The sequence below is a fragment of the Phalacrocorax aristotelis genome, chromosome 2 (genome assembly GCF_949628215.1).
Source record: "Phalacrocorax aristotelis chromosome 2, bGulAri2.1, whole genome shotgun sequence".
Classification (NCBI taxonomy): domain Eukaryota; kingdom Metazoa; phylum Chordata; class Aves; order Suliformes; family Phalacrocoracidae; genus Phalacrocorax; species Phalacrocorax aristotelis.
The window spans coordinates 143,224,207-143,250,307 of NC_134277.1; the positions used below are offsets into that span (position 1 = coordinate 143,224,207).

The 26,101-nt window shown below is 40.8% G+C and overlaps 1 protein-coding gene across 1 annotated transcript in view; it reads left to right on the forward strand.

Moving 5' to 3' along the window:
- The window catches only part of CPQ (carboxypeptidase Q), a 169,893-nt gene extending 150,393 nt beyond the window's left edge, over positions 1-19,500 (forward strand). Inside the window, exon 9 of the mRNA XM_075085462.1 lies at positions 18,999-19,500. Within this exon, the coding sequence (XP_074941563.1) occupies positions 18,999-19,159 (161 nt within the window). The 3' untranslated portion in view covers positions 19,160-19,500. The remainder of the gene's footprint in view (positions 1-18,998) is intronic.
- Positions 19,501-26,101: the final 6,601 nt, after the last annotated feature.

Here is a 26,101-nt window from a genome sequence, read left to right on the forward strand (position 1 = left end):
ATTGATCCTAGGTGTATGTTTTGGGTTTCTTCTTAGTTAGAATGCATTGCAGAAGTAGTTTCTGTAGGCAGATTAGCTCTTTAAGCCTTTAAGTAAAGAAAGATATTGAGAAATGTTGATTTGCATTAAAAAGATCTATTTTGATGAAACTGTAATAGGAAATAACAGAATGTTGAGTTCCACTAAGAATAAATGTTTAGTTAAAATTTAGAGCAGTTACAGAAACTATTTTTTAATGGTTTTCATTTCACATATGTATTAAATTGAGAAAATGTGCGTGATTGGAGTATTTGGTTTTACTGTTTTATTTCACTTTGTGAGAAAAGTTTGGGGTGCCTTTTATCTTCATTTGAGTTCAGAAAAGAGAAGAGCAGAATTGTGTCATTTTCTGCAAAATGAAAAGCCCAGCTTTTCCCAGCTCTGCCTTTTGTTGTCTGCCAGTCTTAAGGATTCCATGAAACTGCAGTTCTTTGCATCATATATTACTACAACAAGATAATATGGGTTGTAGATTATTAGTTTAATCAAAGCGAGACAGTCCTTATACTGTACAAGTTACTCTCTGGAAATTGATGCAGACAGGAACCAGGCTAGCTCCAGATTTTATCAGATTGTCCAGTCATGTGTTTAGGTGGAAGCCATCACAAAACTATCACATCTCTGTAAAATAAAGGGAAAGTACATGAGAGATGTATATGGACAGCACAGAAAAGGTGAGTAGTTATACTCTATAGTAATATATTATAGGTAGTGCCCTGTTACATTATAGAGAATAACAGTCCACCTTTTATAATATACCTGGAGAATCAGAGCATTAACACTAACCAGAGAACAGACTTAAGACAAAAGGACACACTTCTCTCGACAACAGATAATTGAATGGAGGAAATCAGCACCACCAGATGTTTTGGAGACGAGGATCAAACATAAATTTAAAAAGGATGAACTGCTGCACAGGAGAAAGGTCCAGCAAAGGCTGTGCAACACAGTGATATGAATGCAAATTCCCATTCAGAAAGTCTGTAAACTACTGATGGCTGGGCACATATACTGAAGGAAGAGACTCTCTTTCTCCCATTCTTTCTCACAACACTGGCTGCTACCAGAGACAGGGTAGCAGGCTGACTGAACCTTTGGGGTTTTTCCCAGTTCATCTCTTTTTATGTTCTAAGTAGCACTAGTCTGCATATAGTCTAAATAGTGCTAAATAATCCGGGTAGCCAGGCTCACAGAACTCCTTAGTCAGTGGCCTTTTAGACGCAGGAATGTTCTGCATGTTATTTAAAGTGTTAGTTGTAAATTATGATGCTGACTTTCCTTTGAGCTTTTGTTTCTGTATGATATAAATCCAAGGCCCTCGTCCTGCAGCTGGCTGCCTGCAGCTTCCCGCTGCAACACTTGGCCTGAGCTGAAAGGCAGCGTAAGGCAGATGGGAAAGAAAAGGTGAGAGGGAAGATTAAGTAGCTGGGGTAGTGCTGTGCGGACTCTTAGGCTTTCAGCTTTCCAGGCTAGCTACTCCTAAATGAAAGCATCTTTTAGTTGGCTTCCAGAGTCAGGCGAGAGATAAGATTAATGATACCAATGACAGTTATTGACTCCTTGCATATTATTTCTGTTCTGTGCTTTAAAAATGCTAATCAAATCTGTGAGTAGATGAGACGTTTCAGCAGCAGCCCTTCACTTCCAAATTAGAGAGTCTCTGAAATAAGCTGAATGGGTTTGAAATTAAGAAAAAAGCTGTTAGTGGCTTTTCATTTGTATTTCAGAGCAGAATTAAGGCCCCGTGTACATGTAGCACATACAGATGTCACCAAAAGAAGTCTGTAGAAAAATACTGCCGAAGGCCAGGCAGTTGTTTTTGTAGCACTCAGGCTTTAACCTGGTGTGTCTCACAGACTGACTTGGGCCCTTGCATTAATGGCAGCCCCTGGAGAAACAGGCAGCAGTCTCGTAGGCAGTATGTACCCACACAGTCTGTGCCGGTTTCAAGCAAGCCATAGCACAGTCTCGTTTTGCTGTCTCGGTTCACAGCCTGTATGCAGAAAGCTGCAGAAATAGATGACTACTAATGGCTTAAATCCCTAGTATTGGCAAAGCTAAGTTATTTCTTGGGGTAGTTTTTTTCCCCCATGCTGGGGAGGTTCCTAAACTGTTTGCACAGAAGTGTTGCTGCCAGCCTTGAAAATTGTTATTAGCTCTCCAACCACCATTACTCTGGAGCTCGTAGCTGCCAGCAGCATGAAGGAGACCGGGTCTGACAGGGCAGCTCTCACTCTTGTTGTGCTGGAGTGTGAGAAGCACAGGCTGAACGTGTCAGGGCTTCGACACTCTGCTGCAGCGGCTTGTTTTCTTGGCCTAACAATTTTAGCCCATCTAACACAGATTTCATTGTGTAGCTAAAACTAATTGACAAGCTTTAGACATCTTAATCTTGAAAACATCCCAAATTATACATGTCTTTAATTTAAATCCCTAAGCTTTGCAAAATGGGAAGCACTGAGGAAAGTTAATTAGTCTGCCTGCTTCTTCCTTTAGTTCCTAATTACTATGGGTACTTTTCTTGTCCACCAAAACCTGCTGGCTAGATTTTAGGGCAGATGTTAATGTGCAGTCACAATTAAAAGCACATGTACTGGATGCTGGCAAAGCCTCCAAGTGCTCTACGTTTATGTCTTTTATTTCAGGGTGCTTGGGGGAAAGAAGGGATCATCACACAGTTAAAAATGTCATTTGCTTGCTTTCTTCTTTTCCATGCAGCTCCTGTCTTTCAGTCAGACAAGTAGCTGCCAGGAAATCTATTAATGGTAAAATGATTTTGAGACATAGTGAAGTGTTTTGAGAATATTATCTTCGTGTCTGTAAAAACTTTTCCGCTCGGTATACTCAACCTAGTAACAATTTCATTTCACTATCCCCTGGCCCACGTAATGACTTCAGGTTTCTAATTAGAGAGCAAGTGGGGTGGGACTGTGCATGGTCCTTGGGGCCTGAGCAAAGAGAGCACTAACACTCCTGTAATAATTTAATAGGCATGACAGCTCCTGCCTGCCGAGCCAGCTCTCCTGTCCTGTGGAAATGGGCAGGATTGCTGCTTTGCCTGTGTCTTGTGTCGGTCCTCCCCAGCTGGCCATGTCTTGGCTTCACCTCCCCGAGCTGTGCTAATCCTGTCTTGGGCCCCTCTTTCAACCCTCCTCATGGCTTACCTGGGCAAAAATATCTGCCTCCCTGTTTCAGGTGTAGAGCATCTTTTCTGCAGCAAAAAAAAGGGACAATATCAAATACATGTCGCCATCGTGGATAGGCTGATTACATACCTTTTGCTGCTTTTCTCCAGTCATTTTCTTTTCCTTTTCGATTTGCAGTGTATTTTTAATTCACGGAGGCAGGAGAAAGTGTAATTGCCCTTTCACTGTTTCAAGAAGAGGATATTTGGCTGCTCCTTTTGCTAAAATAGGTGGCTGTAAAGACGGTCTGCGTGCCTCTTCTATTTCCAGATAAGCCTTGGGCTCTCGATATGCAGCACAAGACAGAATCTAATTATTGAAGTAATTATTATTGCCTCCTCTGCTACACCATGTTTTTCCAAACCCAGAGCCACCTTTGGAGTCACAGCTGTCGACCCTGCTGGCAGCAGTGGGACATGATGGCAGTCTGTCAGCCTGGGAATGATTTGACTGTACTTACGTGGAATGAGTTACTTATTTAAAATCTCACTTGTCTGTTTTTTTTGACCCTGAAAAGAATATATGACAGCGGAAAGTCTTCCCTTTTTCACTCAATGCATTCTGAATTCAATGGCTGCATTTCTGCAAAGGTGGTGCTTTTTTTTCACCTCTTCTGAGGAAGCTGATACCAGCTAAGTCTGAGGTTGGGCTACTCAGGATTAATAAGACCTGCCAGTTTTTTTTCTGTGTCAGTCCTTGTAGGAGTGGGAAATGGAAACTATTCATCCAATAATCATGCAAAACTATTTTGCAACAATGGATCTTAAAGAGAGAAAAATCCCTTTTTCTTTACTATCAAATGCCTGGCAGTTTTAAAGTGAAGATGTGGAAGTAAAATGAGGATGTAAAACTAAAATAAATATTGGGCAGAGTGTAAAAATTTTTCATTCAGATGTTATTTTTGGGTAAGACCTTTAATTCCAGTTTGAGTGAGTAGCCATTGCAGTCCTTTTTAATTTTGCAATATGCCATTCTATTTAGCAAGTGCACTTTTGGCTCCTGAACGGCTTTATATTATATATGGGTTGGTATATAGGTGTATGTGTATGTGTATGTATATGTGTATGTGTATGTAAATGTATGTGTTTGCTGTGTAAAAAAAGTCTTCAATTTATGTATTGGAAAGGAACCAATTTTCATATCTACTCTTCCAATGAAACCTGAGTATTTTGAACTTTTTGATAGAGTGTAAGGTTCATCTACATTCTCAGACTTCTCTTAATGATGAACAAAGAATAAGAAATATTTAAATAGGTTTAAGAAGTGTATATTAGTACAGTAATCAAGAGAAAGGCAGGTTGGTGAGGATAGAGATCTAAATGAATTTAATCTGGGTTTAATACCCGAATTGATGGTCAGATTGGATTCTGGTTATGGAAACCTGCATTTGGGGAGCCTCCTATGAAAGGCAAGTGTAGCAATGCAGGGATTAAGTTTTTTTTGAAGGAATGTATTAAATTCTAGCTTCTCGCAATTAAAATCAGTATAATCATTCAGTAATGATCTTGCATAGATCACATCACTTGTTCTGGGCTGCTAACAGTTGTTGTAGAATCATAGAATCATTAAGGTTGGAAAAGACCTCTAGGACCATCAAGTCCAACCATCAGTCACTGGCTGTTTTTCCCCTTTGCATTAGGCTATAGGTGGTGTTTGCATGTAAGACCATAAACAGCTTTACAAGAGGGTGTTTGCGCTTGATTTCTTGGACTACATCCAAATTGAAATTACTTTGATTTATACAGCTGCAAACACTGCTGTCGGTTTTAGCATGGGTACAATATATCAGAAGGATGATAGGGAGTGTTTAAACTAATAGAGGTTTGTTTACTCTGCATGTGTAGGGGCTGGTCAGTGTTATCAGATTATCTGCAGTTGTTGCATCCTATGTAAAACATTGTGCCATTTGGAGAAATTTCTGTGAAAGCTGCACTGAGCAACACAGGCATATAATTTAAAATGGGGCCTTGGACATTTTTATTCCCATATGATGAAAAATATGTATCGATTCTTGATTTGTGCAATAAGGTGATTGCAATGGAAATAGTCAGATGGCATCTGAAAGAGGATTTTCAAAGCTACGCTTACAGCTCAGCATTCAGGGCAGATGGACACGCTGGTGCCTTGTTCTGCTTCTGTGAAGTTTCACCCAACCAGTCTTTGCTTTTTTTTTCTTTTTTTAAATGGGGCCTTCACCCATATAGATTTAATGAAATGAATGAATGAATGAATGAAATTAATGAATGAAAAATATTTCTTTTCCACCTCAATATGAGAAAAAACTTCTTTGCTGTGAGGGTGCCAGAGCAGTGGAGCAGGCTGCCCAGGGAGGCTGTGGAGTCTCCTTCCCTGGAGACATTCAACCCCGCCTGGACACATTCCTGTGCCCCCTGCTCTGGGTGTGCCTGCTCCAGCAGGGGGGTTGGAGAAGATGATCTCCAGAGGTCCCTTCCAACCCCCACCATCCTGTGATTCTGTGAAAACAAAACAAAAAAACCCTCAAATTAACAAGAAAGCAGCATGTTCTGTGCATGGTAATACCAAGAATGCAGTAGGCCTGTCTTTAAGGCAAATGCTATTTCCACTTACTGATATGACTGAGGCTGTGTCGCTGAAAGCAAGCAGGTTAACCTTTCAACTTAAAATTGTCAGCTTCTCTTAGTGTTCTTTCTAAGCTTGTGTGACTTCTGTTTCACTCTTAATATATTTGCATTTTGACAAGTCACTCACTGTGTTTGCACCATGGCAAAACAGCTATCACAGCAACTCAAATTTACAGGTTGGAAGAATCATGCTAGTTACGGACATTGCTTTATTTATTCTATCATCTTCTAGGATGACTTCTGCTGTGTGGATTAGCCAGAGCCCACATACAGTTAGCAACACACTGCAGAGTCGTAGCAGGTGTAAGGAATTTCTGTCCTTCCTTCCCTTTAATTTCTCCTTTTCTTTTCCGAATGGAGCCCCATGTAATTTCATGAAACATTAAAACAGAGAAAGACGCTGAGATTGCAGACAAAAGTGTTGCAGCGGGTGTCTTCATTGTATCTTAATTTTTTTCTTAAAATATGTTGTTTCTTTGCAGCTTTGCTGACAAAAATACCCAATTTATTGCTCAAGAACACTGAATCATTAGAATTGCTTGTTTTCCTTCCCACTACTTTGTGTTCACAGCCTGTGGTACAAAGTGATCTGTAGACCAGAATGGGAAGGATTACTACAGCTTTGTTTCAGAAAAGGCTCAAAACACCCAGATCTGAACAGCCCTGAACCTTGCGATAAGATCAGATCTGAACTTTGTTTCAAGTACCTCTCTGTTTTTTCTGTTAATAATGAACTAGATAAATATACACTGATTTGTAGATCAAATGAAAGAGGTACTTCATCACCAATATCTGGAGCATCTAACATTTATTAGGAAATACATTGGTTTAAAACTCAAGTATGTATTAATCGGAGTAACAACAGATTTTTTGAAGGACATTTTATTATCGTAGTCATAGTATTCTTCCAGTCTTGTCTAATGGTCCTTCATCTAAAATCCGCCATGACCTTGAAGAGTTTGATGATCTCAGTGGTGTATGACAGTAAAGACCATCGCTCATCCTGTTGGTGTGGTTGTATAAATGCATAGCTGCTATTTATGGGTTACAAAATATAACAGACTTATAGTTTGCTTAGGATGTGTTTTACTTACAGTAGGATGACCATGTGTTTTTCATAACTATTTAAGCACCAGGGTGGTCATCAACAGGCTTTGTTCACCATCTGAGCAGAAGAGAGCTCTGCTTAGTGAGGTCCTATGAATATCGGTATTTCTAGAAGTCAGCTACCTGCTGGGGAGGGCCCTACAGGAACTTTGTGAGTATACATCCAGTTGTGGTCATATCTGGGAGGGGAGGTTAGAGCCCGAAGGGAACTTCAAAGGAAAGCCGCATGCTTCCTCTCCATCTCCAGCATCCTCTGGGAGAGCAGACCTAAAGGCTTGCTTATAAATTGGATTGCAAGTTTGGCTTAGGAAGTAGCTCCGTTGATTGTAAAATACATGGAAGCTTCTTGAACTGACTGAAATGGAAGTGAATGCAAACAGTTACTGCAAAAAGAAATGCTGCTCAAAACCCCAATGTGTGGGTCATTCTCACAGTTCTCTCTCCCCACAACTGATGATCAAACTGTCCAGGGGTTGCCTGTTTCCACTGAATTTCTGGGGTGGTTTGGAAGCTGTTGGCACAGGGTGGAACAAATGTCTATCGCTGGGCATTAGCAGGAAGCTTTTTGGCTAGGAGAGGACTGTGAAGAAAGCCCTTCAATACTTTGGGTTTCTAAGCACGTTTATAATATCAGCTACATGGTGCAGTTATACAAAGCATAAAGAGACATACAGAAATGCATTTAGTTAGGAAAGATGGTTTGCATGGGTCCCAATCTTGTAAAGTACTTCACTTGACCCTCGTGTGTGACACATAAAGCTTAATGGCATTAAAATAAATCCCATGGTCAAACTTTAACCCTTTGCTGAGCTGAGGCATAAACAAACACAAGAAAAATAATTCTATTATTGGAGAAATTGTCAATTTTGCAATGACTTTCATCCCTCTTACTTGGTGTTTAAAAGAGAATGCAAAATTGAAAGGATTTATAAATCCAACAACCAATTTTAAAGCTATCAACTTTGTTAAGTAGTCTCTACATAATATATGTAGCTGTATAGCTCATTTTAAAGAAAGCACAAATGAAATGAGCTATATTAAAATACACAGAATATATACAGCCATATACGGACATCTAATACAGGTACATAACCTTTCTAAATTGAAATGCCCTAAGTAGGGAATCCCCTAAATAGGCATCTGTGAACCACTGCACCGGGGTGGTCACAGAGCCAAGAGAAGGGCTGTGAAGACAGGAAACACAAAAGTAGTGGAAGAGTTGTGTAGCTTTTGAAGAAAGAAGTCATGCCTCACCAATCTATCAGGGTTTTTTCAGAGGACTTTATAACCATTTTTGTAGTTGGATCTGGTCAGCAAAGTACAGTTGAGTCTTCAAAAGCTCCTGGATCAAAGACCTTTAGAGAAATAAGCTACTGTGAGGTAAGAGGTATTTTCCTCTTGCAGAGTAATACCTGCTTAAAATAAGGTAAAAATAAATTGTCAGTCTTCATAATGGAGAAAGGCTTTATTAGGCTGCCCAGCCACCTTTTTTTGGGGGCTTTAGATGTTCATCAAATTCAATGTTATCTGCAAAGGGAGTGAATAGCAAGTTGTCAAAGTTTGCTGATGACTACTTCAAATATTTCATATCAAAACTCATGCTGACTGTGAAAATGTGACAGTAATCTCACAGTAGAAAATGCCTAAGTGGTACAACAGCCAGTGACAATTCGTTTTCAATAAATGCAGAGTAATGCAGTATATGTGCTATGCATACATGACAACAGGATCCAGACGAGTTACTTTCAAGAAGAAAGATCTGGGAATCACTGTGGATAATTGTCAGAAATTGTCAACAGGGTAACCAGGGATGGTAAAAAACAGTGTTTTATGCTGCTGGGGAAGGAAGAGAGAAGGAACAAAAAGCATCCTTAGGTAATGTGGTATGCCACAGTCACGAGTCCATTCACACAGTAACGTTTGTGGGCAGTTTGGGCTTCTTGTCTGAGGAATGGTGGAAGAGAGAAAAGGCAGAAGAAGAGTCACAAGCAGCCTGTATCCTCAGAGATATTAAATAGTTTCCATAGGAGGAGGACTCCAGCTTGGGAAAAAGCTGCTGAGATATCACAGTAAAAATGTATTAAACCTTCAATAGTATGGAGAATGTGATCAAAGAAAGGCAGGGTGCTACTTCTGCAGCTCACGAAGCAAGACCTGTAGTGTGCCTACATGAAATGCTGCGGCACACAGTGTGTTTTCTCAGGGAGCTGTGGTGGGCAGAGGTGTAAATAGGTTCAAAAATGGGATTAGTGAGCCTGTGGAGGATCTCTACATCAGAGGTAGCCAGCCTGCAAGTGTGGGGTACTGTCTGGGCAGTGCTTGGCCGTTCAATGCCCAGCTTTGTTTTCTGTTTGTTTGGTTGTTTTTTTTTTTTAAAAAAAGAAAACCTTGCTGATTTAAGACTAAGGGATATTTAAGATTAAGGGTGGATGAGTGGAAGAAGAGCTTCCAGTGCCTTATACCATTGAAGCTTCCTCTGTTTGTTGGTTTTTTTTTCCAGTCAAGGGCTGTTTAGGATATTATTTTAGAATCTTGTCAACCTGTGTTCTATGGAGTAGAACAACTTCCTTCCCTGAGACCTCATTTCACAGAGGTTTATGTGAGTTTAGATTGAATCCCCAGCTGTCACCAGCCCTCTGCCACAATGAGTGAAAGGTTATTGCCTTGCAAAAGTAACTGTGATAATCCTGAGCTGTAATTTAGTCTGTTTAGTGTATCCAGAGGATTAATTCTCAAATGCATTAAGCAAAACAAGAAATAATGCACACTTCATATTGTCTCCTTTACACTGTAGTCTCATTTAATTAGCCACTGAAACAACTGATGGAAAGCATTCCCTCTGCCTTGTTGTCTGAATCATGAATTTTAAAGACTTTTGAGAGAATTACTCAGGAGGTGAAACAGCAGGGCCTCTAATGTTTTTTATAAGCTCTGTACTGGAAACTATTTCAGTGTCTGCAGCCATGAAACTCAAGCAACTTAGCCTATAATTTCATCATTTGAGACTAAATGACAGAAGAGCTAATGCTGTCGGTGCCCCACTAAACAGCATTAGCATTCTCCATTGCCTCTGCTTACTTGTAAAATGGATAAGGAAATAACTGGCATTAAAGCCAGCTATCAACTACAGGTTATCCCATGAAAGAAGAGGTTAATATGTGCACCAGAATACATGCAATGCATATCTGCAATAATTGGGGTTTCATTACAGTAATAGTTCTGAAGACTGCAATTAAGCAAGGGCAGCTCACAAAACATCTGTGCAACACCTCGTGCAAGGAGCTAAGCGCTCCATGGAGCTTGCAGCACCGAGGATGCCATGGCATGGGGGGAGCCTTTCAGCCACCCCATCCCAAACAGAGCTACCATTTCAGCAGGCTTACTGCTTGACCGTTTAAGATTTGTGGCTTTGCTGGGTTTTAAAAAGAAACAACATGAAAATAAAAAGCAGAATTAAATTATGTTCCTGTTTATATCTTTTATCTGTTTCTTTTCCTTTGGTAGCTCTTTGAAGCATATCCCTTGAAGGAAAAATCATGGGTCTCCCCACCTCTGCCCTGCAGTATTGACCTTTTAAAATGCCCAGGGCAGCAATGCTCCAGCTATAAGAAGTAAGAAGCTATTGATTCTGTTACTGAATGGGCATATGCGTACCCCCACACCTCCATTTCATAGGAGAACAAAGCTGAGTTAGCACTCTGGTGTGAGGATGGGAATGCTTCTTGTGTTCAGTATTTTATGTTTTCCTGGTACACTGCAGTTTTTAACTTAACAGAAGGTTGTGATGCCTCTTTATTTCCTAATTCCAAGTACTCAGAGTAAAGGAAAAAGACATATATATTTCATAAGGCCTTGCTTTATTTCCAAGGCATTGTAGTTTCTTAGTACATTCCTGAATAGTGTCATTGGCATTAAAAAGTCCAAGACTGGAATAAACTTGATAATGAAGTAAAGGACTTTTTCTTGTTTCTTAAGGAAAAAGCAGGAAACAAAAGCAATCTTCAATAGATGGAGTGGGTGGGTGGGGGAGAATCTGTCTTTTGTAGCCAACAAAATCACTGCAGAAATAAAAATAAGTTTTCAGATCAGGTGTCTGTGTTGACATCTTACTACAAGCAGTACCTTTGATAGTATGCAGATTTGTCTTGACAGGGAGATGAAGCGCGAACACACAGGTGCTTGGAAGATGCAGGAGATACACATACAAGTTCTCTTGCAAAGCCTTTCTCTTAGCTTTGTAAACTTCTGGAAGTATTGAGCGAAATACCCCTTGTTAAGGCTTTTCCAACTTTGCTGTCAGGAGGTAGTACAGCTTACTCAACAGTGCACTGGCCTAGGCTCAGATGTCTGGCATCTATTCCTTTCTCAGCTGCTGTGAGAAAATGAATGTGCCATTTCATCTCTGCATGCCTCTCATCCTGCAGTCCCTCTCATCTGTTTAGAGTGTATGTTCTTCTGAACTGGAGTCTTTTTGGTTTGGAGAGGTATATATACTGTGTAAAATAGCAGAGTGGCAATTCTGTCAGCTCCTCTAGGGACTACTGTAAAATGAAAACTACAAAATTTATACATTATTGTAATTCATTAGCATATTAACTTCACTATATATGGCAATGTACATGTAGAGGTCAGTATCCCAAAGATCTAATGCAATATTGAAGACCCAGTACACCCAAGAGAGGTTCCACAAACAGTGGGGAATTTCCCATTGTATTTGAAAGTTTCATGGAATAGTTGTATGGCCAAGTTTACTTGAAAGCAAAGACAACTGGGAAGCCATTGATAGGGCTGTACAGAAAAAGTATACTGACTTCAAGACTCACATTTGGCTTTCTTTGGCAATTAAATGCTATTTGGGAAGTAAAAAAGAAAAGAAAGAAAATGTAGGGAGGAATGTAGTGCAAAATGTTTTACACTGAAGAAATACTCAGGAGTTACTAGATGTGTTCCCCCTTGAAGATATGTGTTTTATGTAAACTGCCTTTGTAAGCATTCTGATAATCAATAACTAATTTTCCAGTCATTGTTTGCACAAATGACAATAATTTTAATGCTTAAATATCTGGCAGTAGAGTTTAATCTAATGATGACTTATCACAGAAGTGCATGTGAAGGCAGTAGTGCCTGACTCTGATTGACAAGAAGCAGTGGTTATCATTGACAGGCTCATCATTTGTTTTGTGGTTCATTCATCCTTTACCTCAACAGCAGCATCGCATTTGCTTAAGTTGGCAAGAAAAAAATGTGGCAGACAGTTTATTAATGTGTGAAGAATTGGTGCTTAACGTGGACACGTTGTAAGGCAGGTAAAAAGTCTAGTCATGAGGTAATCAATGTTCCCATGCTGAGATCAGAAGCTAGAAGGGATAGGCTGTTTTTCAGAATTCCTCAACATCTCTGTGTGTATTTTCATCAAGATACCCTTACACAGCTGATTACTGAAAATACATTGTCAGGATCAATTACCAAAGCAGCTGCTTTTACCTGCCTTATGCAGTGCATCAAACTGTGTATGAAATAGCTGGTTATCAGAGACTCATGAAATGCGTTCAAGGCATGAATGAGTTTGACTTGAAGAATTTGTTCATCTTGTGTTAGTTACAAGTGATGTCTGAATGAGCCAAGGAAAAGGCACCATGGGTTAGAGAGTCCCACGGAAGGGTTGAGATTGGCAGGCGCCTCTTGAGATCATCTCGTCCAACCCCCCTGCTCCAGTAGGGTCAGCTGCAGCAGGTTACACAGGACCATACCCAATCAGGTTTTGAATATCTCCATGGATGGAAACTCCACAACCTCTCTGGGCAACCTGTGGCAGTGTTCAACAACCCTCTCAGAAAAAAAAGTGTTTTCTGGTGTTCAGAAGGAATTTCATGTGTTTTGTTTCATGCTCATTGTCTCTTGTCCTGTCAGTCAGCACTGCAGAGGAGGGCCTGGCTCCCTCTTCTTCATTCCATCCCATCTGGTATTTATACACGGGTAAGAGACCTCCTGAGCCTTCTCTTCTCCAGGCTGAACAGACCCAGCTCTCTAAGCCTTTCTTCGTACGAAAGATGCTTTAGTCTCTTAATCATCTTAGCGGCCCTGTGCTCGACTTCAGTAACAAGCTCCAGATGGGTAGATGGAGAGATGCCATTTCTGGAGATGGTGCCCCCAGTGCTCAGAGGTGGCGTATCTTACTCCTGCTCCATGAGGTAGCCACCACCTGGGGCTAGGAAATAAGGCCCTGATCGCATGTTCATGACAGTGCCTTGGGCAAGTCACAAACAGGACAAACAGAGAGGGTGGCAGGGTTGGCAACAGTAGCAGCAAAAGGTTGACAGACAACAGTTGCTACGTTTGGTGGTTGCTTCTGGTACCAGCAACCATAATTCACACTAACAAAACAAAAAACAATGGACTGCTTTGGTGCAGTTTTATACATTTGCATTATTCTTCTCACAACTGCATGACAGTGAACCAGTTCATGAAGAAGCACTTGCACTTGGTGGCAAAGCGTGGAAAATGGCAAGTCTTAAAAGAAGGTACAACACTTGGGGAAGGGAGAAGGGGTAAATAGTATTTATATTTGAATTGTGTGTAGCAGGCCTGCAATACCTGGGATCAATATGTTTCCTGGGAGCTGGATTTGATCACAGGACACAGAGTCTGGATGGAGGACCATAATTAGCGATGTTCCCCAGGGGTCTGTGCTGGGTCCAGTCCTGTTCAGCATATTCATCAATGACCTGGATGATGACACAGAGAGTACCCTCAGCAAGTTTGCTGCTGATACAAAACTGGGAGGAGTGGCTGATAGACCAGAAGGCTGTGCTGCCATTGATCGAGACCTGGACAGGCTGGAGAGCTGGGCGAAGGGGAACCTCATGAAATTCAACAAGAGCAAGTGCAAGGTCCTGCACCTGGGGAGGAACAACCCCATGTACCAGTACAGGCTGGGGGATGACCTGCTAGAAAGCAGCTCTATTGAGGAGGACCTGGGAGTGCTGGTGGACAGCAAGCTGACCCTGAGCCAGCACTGTGCCCTTGTGGCCAGGAAGGCCAACAGTATCCTGGGCTGCATTAAAGGGAGTGTGGCCAGCAGGTTGAGGGAGGTTATCCTCCCCCTCAGCTCTGTCCTGGTGAGACCACATTTGGAGTCCTGTGTCCAGTTTTGGGCTCCCCATTTTAACAAAAGACGGGACTACTGGAGAGAGTCCAGCAGAGAGCCATGAGGATGGTCAGAATTTGGAGCATCTTTTCCCTTACAAGGAGCAGCCTTTTCCCTTATGAGGAAAGGCTGAGAGACCTGAGTTTATTCAGCCTGGAGAAGAGGAGACTGAGGGGGGATCTTATCAATACATATAAATACCTAAAGGGTGGGTGTCAGGATGACGGGACTAGGCTCTTTTCAGTGTTGCCCAATGACAGGACAAGGGGCAATGGGCACAAGTTGGAACACAGGAAGTTCCACCTAAACATGAGAAAAAACTCCTTTCCTGTGCAGGTGCCAGAGCAGTGGAACAGGCTGCCCAGGGGGGTTGTGGAGTCTCCTTCCCTGGAGACATTCAAAACCCTCCTGGACGCGTTCCTGTGCCCCCTGCTCTGGGTGTGCCTGCTCAAGCAGGGGGGTTGGGCGAGATGATCTCCAGAGGTCCCTTCCAACCCCTGCCATTCTGTGATTCTGTGATTAATGATTTTGTCAGCTCAGACGACACCAGTGTCAGCCCAAGCCCCTCAGTGCAATTTGGGTTTTCAAGGCATTTGTTCACAAAAGAGCATATGCTGGTTGTGCATATTTTTAAAATTATTACATTTATGAAGTAAGTTGATCTGTTTGGCAAGTGCTGCCCTGCTTTATAACCTGAGGACAAAATTGGTTTCATCTGCAGCTTGCTCAGCATGCAGACTCACTGATAGGTCAAATATAAGGAAACAACCTCGGAAGGAGTCGAAAGCAGAAAAATAAAACAAAATAAAATCCCACAACCTCCACAACAAAGAAACCAGAAAGCCCAACCTGAGAAGTTAGAGGCATTACTGAGTGTTTGCCTCTGACCCTACTTATGCAACTATTTCCCACAAAAGTCAAGTGAGGTGATGCCTCATCGCGACAAGGAGAACCCTGCTTTAAGTTCCCGAAACACACACGTCATGCTACCGAATAGTGGTCTGCTTGGTCCCAGCAGCTGCTCTGGACATAAAATATATCTTCTCTGGCCCCTGCGTCAGACCCATGCCAAGGGGTCCCACGAGGCACCGGGGGGATCACGAGTGACACTAAACAGCTGCCGTCAGGTAACTGAGCGGGACTACTGTACTGAAGAGGGTTTCCTGCCACTTTGTAATGGAATGATGAATTATCTGTATATTATCTTATTGAGGCTGTAAATGATTAATTATTTTCAGTTTTTAATTTCCAGGGTTTTTTTATGGGTTCAAATAATAAGTACAGCATTTTTGGCAGCAGTTTTTAACATTCCCTGTTTCCATGCCACAACATCTACTACATCCAGCTAGAAGCAGTTTCTCTCTGAATTCCTTATTGGACAGCAGTGCTTCTCATGTGATTTGCATCACTTTAAATATGAACAGACTGAAAAAGGACAATTAAAGACGGTTGTTTGGCAAATGTCCCTTTTTTTCTTTATGGGTGTTCTTGCTTTGCAAATGCAGGAAAGCAGCAAAGCACGTAAAATGTGACAGTGGAGCACCCAGCCTGTCGCTTGTTTTTCTGTTTGAGTATTGGTTTCACTTAGAAATCAGAATTAAATACGCAATACATACCTACATAATACCTCCCATCTGAGGATTTTTAAGTGCCTAGTCAGGCTTTTCAGACTCTTGTAAGGCTGTATACTATCCCCTTTTTAGGTGATTAGCATGAAGAGAATTGAATAATTTATAGCAGGTCTATGAGACATGGCTACTCATGTGTTTTACTTGACTGCTAGTTTATGTAGCTGGCAAAAGTAAACCTCCATTTGTTACTGGCTGTTGTTCCTGAGCGAAATGTTGCATAAAAGCACCAAAACCTCCCCCCCACACACCCCCTTGGATGAATTCCAGGTGAAAGAACAAGTAATTAGAGTTTTAAAGCTTGTTTCTAGGTGAATTTTTCCAGTTTCTCTCAAGCTTCTGGAAGCAGCATGTTTGGTTTCCAGGCAAATTTTGTTTGAGAAGGGTTAATAATAGAGTGACTATTGAGGATCCAGTTTGGTGAGCCAGCTGATGTACTTTGAAACCTCACTGTTTGAAACATTATGCAGAGTTCTTCTCTCCCTGCCCCTGCCTTCTGTAGGATGGCTGTTTGTGCTCACAGAATTGCTTCTTCTATTAGTTTTTTAGACAAGGGGCTGTAGGATCCCACAGACTTTATTTAGGTAACCCAACATGACTGCAGTCCACAGAGCCCCGCAGAACTTCCCTTTTCACGGTCATCTGCAGGGGCTGATTTCAGTTCTGGATACATTTACTGGCGAAAGGGCACTATTCAGTGTCTTGCCGCAGCCTGGTGACCTCTGGAAGCCATAAATATCTCTGGGCAGGTAACATCAACATGGAGAAGTCTCAAGTTTGGACCAGGAGACATGAAAGTTGCTTGCAGTCATATCTGTGCCCCAGGGTATTTCACATCTAGAGGCTTATGTGGGGCCCTCGGCTGTAAATTGTTCTTGTGCTCAAAGCCAAGAGCATGGATTTTCACTTTTGTGTCTAATTACATAGGAAAAAAACTGCTTTCTTAGGGTTTTTTCCTTAGTCTCACAAGATGTTTACAGGTCACTGACTTCAATGTTAGCCCAAAACATGAAAGCGACAGCACGACCTGTTTAGGAACCCTTCCATATTCTCTCTACTTACACACTCTGCTGTTTCTTGTGCAGTAATTGCTTGATGCCGAAGTCAGATCAATTTATGATTTTAAAAATCAATTCAGAGAAAGAAATCTGTTTCCACATTTCAGGATGTTAAAAATTACAAAGCAAAGGATGTTTATCCTTGTTCCATTCACAGAGATAAAATGCTACTCTGTACATCCATAGTTACTGTGATTAGTGAAACGTCTTACATGAATTCCAGGCGACCGATTCTTGTCTTGAGTCTTATAAAAGTGTTCAAAAACTGTAATGAATTTCCCTCAGTGGCTTACTTGTAATGTGTCTGTAGTGCAGAAGTCCATCAGTTAAACAATTTCTCATAGTTCAACTCTTTTATGGTTGTATATATTTAAAAGAATTCAGAAATAAAATTTTAAAGTGAATAGGAGCTGACATAAATTCAATGCTAAAATTATTGGAACGTAATTCAGCACCTGTAACGTACCAAGTGACTTGTGTGGGAAGTCAGTAGCAAACGTTTCTTAAGATCAAGAAGAGTCTCTTAAATGAAATCAGTCACAATACTGTATAACCGTATGCTACAGTATTTTGTCTTTATGCATATCATCTCTCTTATGAAGAGATCTTCATCTTGGATGGAATTATAAAATGCATTACCTTTCTTTTCCTTGTCTCTAAAACAGCAGTGAAACAAGCAGTCCAAGTCAGTTCCCATTACAGCAATAGAAACGTGCCCATTAACCACAGTGAATGCTGGACTCTGTCCTGAATGGCTATACGAGTGATCAAAAGATATGTATTATAGGAATGTACAGTTATGCTGTGAGAAGTTTTGCTTTCATTCTCTTCAAAGGCTTCAGGCATCTCAGGGAAACCAAGAAAAATCATAACTCTATGTCTTATGAGTACACATGAGTTTATCACAGCTCTCATCATCTAATACTGATTTCCACTGCATGTAAATAAATATATGAATAATTTATTTACTTCATCTTTATAATCAAACAGTCCTGGGTTCTTTTTCTGTCTTACTTGGCATGGTAGAAGTAGCCTCAGTCTGTGTTTCTGCCTCAGACCCATAGCTCTTAGTCATTAATTCACACCCGTGCTTGTTCTCTGGGTCGGATGACCAAGTGAAGAGGGAGCCCTGTTGTCCTAGGTGGAAGCTGTGCACCTCCTAGCCCTGATCAGTGGGCAGGCCAAGGGAATCAACACAGGGGAATTGCAAGGAGTGAATCAGTGTGGTGGTGGAAAACATCACGTATACTTATTTTCAATATTTGGGATGGAGTTCTGTTATTATGAGAGGGTTGCTGAAATGAAAACAAAGCAGATGGAGGCCAGTGAAACCAGAGAAGAAGAGGCAGAGGTAATGAACTGGGAGAGGAAAAATTGCAAGGGGACAGGGAGTCAGAGAGGATCAGTGACCTGATCAGTGACCAGGCAGAGGATGGCCAGAGCGAAAATACCCACCAGTTTCTGCTGCAGCGCCCAACGGGGCAGCAGCTTCCCCCGCTCCTCTTGACTTTGGTCCACTTTGGGGCCTTGAGTGATGCCTCACCAGCACTACTTGTGCTCCCTGAGCCCACCTGGCTTGGGGAAGAGTAGTCCTTTTCCTGCCTGTGTGCCCCCAGAGGGAGTCAGTTGTTCCTGAATGTGAAGAACTGTGGTTTCACCCAACTTGCTTCTGCCCCCACTGATGAGGATGTCTGACAGAGAGGTTAATGTAGTCCTGGGCTATGTGGGTTACCCCAGATTATTTGGAAAACTGCTCTGAAACAGCACATCCTTGTGATGAAGGCAGGCTCAAATGCAGAAGCAAATTCCAAAGCTTTCCTCAACACAACTAACAGCAAGGAGAGGATCCATAACTCAGTTGTAACTCATCATGGAGCAGTGGGATGAAGGATGGAAGAAGCGCTGCCACATGTGGGGTTATTTTAGGGATTTTCCTGCTTGGACTCTGGTAGTCATAGAGGAAAATGGATGTATACTGTTGCTGAGGAAACGAGTCTCCCAGGGGAAGGTCGGCTTTTTGCCGGTGTGAATTTTTGCTTCCTTGTGCTCACTCAAGTCAGTTAACCTAAAACCTATGAAATGCACAAGCCACAGCTCTATGCAGTTATTATATGGAACTTTACACAGTTGCATGTGGATTTAATCATAAACAGCCTAGGAGTGGATTCAAGTTTATATTCCTCTAAATATTTGTGTTCCTATAATGGAATACTGCCCATTTTTCTCTCTAGGTGCCAGCTTGCGTGATGACCTCAGTAAATACTTCTGGTTTCATCATTCTCAAGGGGACACGATGACAGTTCAGGATCCAAACCAGATGAACCTCTGTGCTGCTGTTTGGACTGTTGTCTCCTATGTAATTGCTGACATGGAGGAGATGCTGCCAAGGTAGTAAAACAGAAAGAAAGAAGATTTCTGTTCTTCAGTGAAGATTGTGAGTCCACTAACATATGTTGTCTACAGCCATGGGAAATTCTGTTTTTCACCCTGATTTTGTGCATTAATATGTCTGTTTTCCTCAAAGCACATGCTCTTTTACACATTCCTGGGGGGTTTTTTTGCTGTTCTGATATCTTCCATTTGTGATTTTCACTTAAAATTTCTTCTTTTAAGTACTTTTTAAATTTCTGATGAAGGTATGATACCTGTTTGACTATAATGTAATAATCATTTGTATGCAAAGTGATCCTGTGCAGCAGGAAAAATATGCCAAATAAAATTGTTGCATCAGAATACTGAATATATGGAGTTACTGTACATGTTTATGGGTTTTTCCGTCTTTCACTCTAAGCGTTAGAATGGTGTACTATTAATAAAACAGCCATTCCTTTTTACTCTCTTAAGATAATACTGTATTTTCTATATGATTTTCAGGCTATATGACAAATTAATCTTGGCTAGTTTAATGGTAATATATGGTATAATGGTCAAAATGCTAAAATAACAGGGCTTTTGATAGTTCTTCATGCGAGACTCAGATAAGCCAGGACATAGAGGATGGGAAGCCAACCACAGGACTCCCAGATCTCCCGTGTTTCTTCAGGAACCTCCCTGTGGAAAGCTGTGCGTGTCCTTTTCTTTCAAATGGAAGACTCGCCGTAGTGACATGCAGAGAATTTTGTATGGCAGTTTTTCTCTGAAATGCCATGATGTTCAGAAACGGCATCACAGCTGTGATGTGTGACCTTCACCACCTGCCAGCAGATATCCAAACAAAGTGTAAGAGCAGATTTTGATTCAGGCTGCTGAAGCCATTCCCAGCCACCCCTCTCTTGCAGGGATGCTCTCCCCTGCTGGAAGCCAAGCGAGGGAATGCTTGTGCATGTGTGCTTTGATGGAGGAATTAATCTGGGAATTTGATTCTTGTATGCTTTGTTGCATTTTGGTTTTGTTTTATTTTTCCTGCTCAAAGATTATGAATACTCAGATGAGTGTCAGGGGTATCTGTAGAGAAGATATAACTGGTGCTGGGGAATATTTTAAGGTATACGATTTCTGCTGATATCTTTGTGACATGATCCTAGTTTGTGCTTTTAAATTTTACAACAAGCAAACTTACCGATGTGAGTAACTGCTGCAATATAATCAACACCAAACTAACATAACAAACAACACGGAGTATTACACCAAATGGCAGGCAGTCCCTGGCGCTGTTAATCAGTTCTGTAGCTGAGCAATAGCTGAGTAATGAGCCATTCTTTTTATAGAATTAATAGCCATGATATCTGTTTACCATGATAATAGTGGTTTTAGATCAAATTTATTAAATATTTCAATTTTCCCTACAAATCATTTCAGGAATATAAAAACTGCCTGGAGATACTCCACTCTTTTTAAAGAAACAGTATTGAAATGAAGTTAGCAAAAATTTCCTCTGCTTTCAAGACATGATGCCTATGCTGCTTTTTCCGGATTTGCTTGACAAGACATAGCTGGTGGTGCTCACCACTGACAGATCCTCAGCTGTCTCTAAATCCAGCCTTTTACTTTCACAGAACATTACTGACTGTTTCCTGAGCAGCATTCCACATCTTTTTCCCTCAGGGTATGCCACTTTGTACATCAGAGGTTCAGAAGGGTTCTCCGCGAAGTTACATTTACTGTTACAAATCTTAACCTCTTCTCACTTGGAAATGGGGTTTATTTGTGTTTTCCTCCATCGCCTCAAGTCAGACGGAAAATCTCTAGAGTCAAGAATACTCTCTGCAGAAAAAAAAACGCTGTGATGCGCACGTGGCACCACAGCACATCCCAAGGTGTGCTCGTTGGCTGCTAGGCTCCATAAGATAGGCCGTAAAAATGAAGACATTGATGCCCATGAGGAAAATCTAACATTCATGTCAACTTCAGATACACAGTTCTAGAGAAAAGCCTGGCAGGGTTTTGGAAGAATGTTCGAAAATCAAAATTGCTATCTTTTTTAGTAGAAATAGTGATATTAAAAATATACTCATTCTCAAAACGAAAAACAAGGATTTTTTACAAATAAAACCAGGTTTTGTTAAAATAAGACATTGTTTCATTGATCTCTTCCTTTTCTGTCTGTAACAGTACTCAGATCTAAAAGTTCAGCTGTTCACGGTGCTGTCCTGATAATCTGCCTGTTTGGACGTAGCTCTCTCAAAAATTACCATAAACGGAGAGATGCTAATATATTTCTTTGTTTTCCCAGTAGGATTTTGTGCCTCCCGTGCAATAGCTCGTCTTTAACCCTGCTCAATGTAGCAATTATGCTGTTTCAATTAAACATATGTCAGCTGGTCAATATCCAATTCAAGAGCACTTCTGAAGTGATCCAGGTGCGCCAGCATCACTTTGCTTTCCACTGGCACACGCCTTTGATCTTTGAGAAATCTTTCTCAACTTTAGTTGAGAAAGTAATAGCTGAGGATATTATTTATATTGCCATCAACATATATATTTATATTATTTATATTACCATTCTTGTCAGGGTCAGCTGCCGTAAATCTGTGCTTTTTGTAGGTACTTTGATGGCATTCTAAGATAAAGAGACCATGTGTACGTTTCCCTCTGATGACATAAAACACTATCAGCTTTGGACTAGATTGCTTTTTGCCTGCAAAGATCTGTGAGCTGAGAGTTTAAAAAACAGCGGTAGTATTTAAATATATGTCAAAAATTTACATTTCAAATAAACATTTTCCTCAAGGTATTACAAATCTCTTGCATCTGCTGAGAAGAAGGGAGGCCCCTGGGTAGCCTTCCTTTCTGCTACAACTCAGAGCTTTCAGACTTAGTTACAGAGGGACAAGGCCAATACATAATTCATTTACCTGACTAGACTAAAGCACAAATACTGATGAAAAGTCTCTTTTCAATACTGCATAATGTAACATAGGTAATTTTGCCAGTCATAAAAGAAGAATCACAGGATAGGAAACTGAGTTGGTGCTTTTGTCCTTCATGTGTCAAGACATCATTGGAGTTTCAGCGTCTCTTTGAATGATTCAGTTCTGTTTGATCCCACAAGATTTCTACCTCCCTTAAAATAATTAAAAACAAAGAAAGAGAGCTATTTCCTGGAACAAGAGATGAAGCGGCGCTTCTGGTGCTGCTGCACTGCAAACATGTCTGGCTGTGTGTTTAGTTAGTATGCTTCCCCCATAACGATTTGAGACAGTTCCATTTACCATGAGTAAATATCAAACTGATCTTGATATCTATATCTGTCTCATGAAATATACATACCATCTAAATGTGCCCAAATGATTAATTTACTGCTGTGTAATGATTAGCATAAAAATCTCATCACTGCACAGGATAGAAATGTTACTGCTAATTGATGGTTGAAGTGAACAATGTTTTCTGCATAGAAATTAATGATGCGTGTATCACAGCTCACTCTTGAATGGGAAAAATCAAGACTTTCTGGAAAAGAAGCATCTTTTTTCTTTTCTGTGAAATTATATGAGAGCCGATCATGTAAAATAGAAAGGAATATTTTGTGCACGGTCCATTTTATCTTTGCACCACATTTCTGGAAGTGTTTTAACTTACACCTTTTGTAATCTTCTGTCTACAGCAAATGCATGGAGGCACTGTCCACACGCACACCTTAGTCTTTCATGGTCATTACTTCTGGAAGCTCCAGCCCTTTTGCACGAAGGTTTGGCCAGCCATGGAGCCAACTGAAAAAGTGTGTGTATTTTGTGTCTCGGGGCTCAGGAAATGCAAGATGCGATTGAGATGGCTGAAGAGCAACACATAAGCACATGGGTGAGGGCTCCATCAGGGCCACCACTTGCCAGTATCACTGGCCTGCGTTGCTGGCAGGCAGAGCTTTGTGATCAATGCAACGAGTTTTCATCACCAGTCACGATTTTCTATATAACTACATGAAAATCAAGTTTATGGAAGCCAAAGAGGGAAGCTCTGGAGGAGAGACCACAAAAATTAGAGCGAGGTGGCACTGAGGCAGGGCTTGTAGCTTCAAGTACCAATGTTTTACTCTGCTTTGCTGGGTGAGTTGGGGAACACTACCAAGACCTACCTTAGTTTCGCTGTTACATGTTGGTAGTGGTGTTTGGTGCTCGAGTTTGGTGTCACCTGATTTAACAACACTGTGTTAAAATACATGATGCATGTAAAACATGAGTTCATAGTAGAGCTGAGGTTCAGTTGGAGAAGAGGAATAAGAAGTTAACACCTTTTAGCTGCATGAGAATTCATCTGTAAAATGTGTCTTCTAGTAATTAGTTTGCATTTACATTACTTGCATTATTCACATTTGCATTACTATTTGCATCTACTCTTTGTCATGACAAACAAAAAGAAATATTCCTCCTTCAGATACTGCCATTTCAAAACAGAATTTGGACATTAGGCATATCCATTTTAAACGAACGGTCCTTTGCATCCAGGAATGATGTGGGACAATTAAGTATACAAAATGGTCACACACAATGCTATCTATATATATCATTTCACAGCTTTGGACCATCACACTCATCCTAAGCCTCCTTCACAAAATCAGTGGCCACACAGTGGGGCAGAATGGGAAGAGAGAGTAGGTCAAATGGTTTTCCAAAAGCCATACAGCTAGTCAGTCCTAAAGTTAAGTTTAGGATCCAGAAGTTCCTACCTCAGCCGAACTGTGCTGCCCATAAATGAGATGCTACTTTCTTTTTATATCACTGAGGCAGTTTTGAAGCTGAAGTGTAAGATTTTGTGCAAAAGTGACATTTTTGACTGAGCATATGCACGCTCTGGACTGGAAATTCAAGAGAGAGAATTGAGAAAATAATTTTTGTGTTTTCTCTCAGTTAACCAAATTAGTGATTTCTGGAAGGAAAACAAGTAGGCTTACACCATTTATATTAACCTTAAAACATATTAATACATACTTACACACATTTCCCTCTCTATGCATAATACAGAAAAGCTTTCTTATGCTGAAGATTACTTCATTTCTGCTTTTTATCCAAGCATGTACTTTATAAGCAGAAGTTGCCAAAAAAAATCTGGATTTATAGAGTGGCAACTATATTCTTTAGACTTAGTAGGAATTGAGATAATAGTGCTGCATGCATCTTGATAAAACCGTCATCCTGTGTGTGGACTGAATCTTTGGGGACATCTTCGAAAGTGTGATTTGACAGAGGTTCTTTGTGACTTGTTATAATCTCTGGAATATTTTGATTTCACCTTTGTGAATGTGATTATTCCATATGTTACTTACTCTAAATTGTCTGTATCTTTTGCTTTTTCCAGGGATATTATGTCAGTGATACAGCTGCAACTTTCCCAGTTCTTGAATACTTCAAGTCATCATTTTCTATTTTGCTCTAAATTTCTGTCACTAGGACAGAAAGGTTTCACAGCTTTTAATATGATACACAATGAAGAGGCTAATGATTGTTCAGAAGCAGATAACAAAATATCCACATTTTGTAATAAAACTGCCATGCTGTTCTTTCTGTGGCTATTAGCAAGCTTTAGCTCATCAGTAAGATGAATTTAATAAAAGGAATTACTAGAAAGTGATTCATAAGACATTTAACCACGGACAGTTTAACACGCATAAATCAGTGCGTAGTTTCTGAATGGAAATAAAATGTTGACAGCTTTACCTTTCCAAACTGCTCATTGCAGAAGCAGAGAAAGCTATAAATATCTACAAGAAAATGCATGCTTCTCCGCAGCAGTGATTCCCAGTGCTGAGTTCTGCGTAATAGTTATTTTAAGCCTTTATAATGTAGCCTGAGCATTTAACATCAGATGTTGTGAAGCCAACACACGCTAGTGCTTGTGAATTCCTATATACCTTTTTTGCAATGGTAAACAGGATACAGCTCTATTGGGAACTCAGCCTAGCTTCAGTATTGCTGTCCCTCCAAGCAGGAGTCCCTTCTGGCCATATGGCAAGCCTCTTGGAAGGGCAAGTATGAGCAGTAGAAGGAATTACTTAAATATTTGGTCATGTTAGATCTTCATAAAATTATGAAAGTAGGGGCTTTTTAATGAACAAATACCATTAGTTTGTTAAGCAGCTGAACCTAGGTTTTGGCAAGTGCAGTTACTGAAACGTCTTTTCATTCGTCTCATAAACACTAGTGACTCCATAGGTATGAGAAGATAATAAATTAAATAATTCAGTAAATTTTGTGTGATTACCACATGTATTAAACAACAAGCTATATAAGTTACAAAAAATTAATCCATTTATTAACAGGATCAAGTTTTTAAATATGAAGAGAGAATTAATTTCTAAGTTGTTAGAAGGAAGCAGATGTGATAGAAGGAAGTGTAGACTTCTGCTTTTGATTGAACAAAATCTCATTTCAGGTGTTACATGTTATGCATTCGTTTGAACTCAAAGAAGTTACAAAAAATGTGCATATCCTTCTCTGTTGAGCAAAATTCCAACAGCACTTGCTGGTATCAGCAGTGGCGGCTCTGCAGGAGGCTCCGTGGTTAGGGGGTTCTCCATCCCCTACACGTTTGATAACACACTGGGTGTGCTATATTCCCAGAACTACGTAAGCTTGAATTTATGGGCTGAGGACCAGAAGCATCTGTTGGCAATGTTCTGCAATAAGTTTGTGACACAGCTGTTCTTGACACCGCATCTTCATGTGACAAACAAATAATAAAGCAGCCATTGGTAGCTCACCCCAGCCCGGGTGGTTGCCCTGTGGTCCTGTGGAAAGGGTGATCCCTCCAAGCTTCATCTAGAGAAAAGAGAACTGAAGATCACTGACCAGAGTCCAGGTGTTTGGCTGACCTCTTTCTATACAGCTAGTGTGGGATTGCCATGGACTATCTTTCTGCTCATCCCCAGGGTGCAGAGGGCCTTTGCATCCGTGCTCCCATA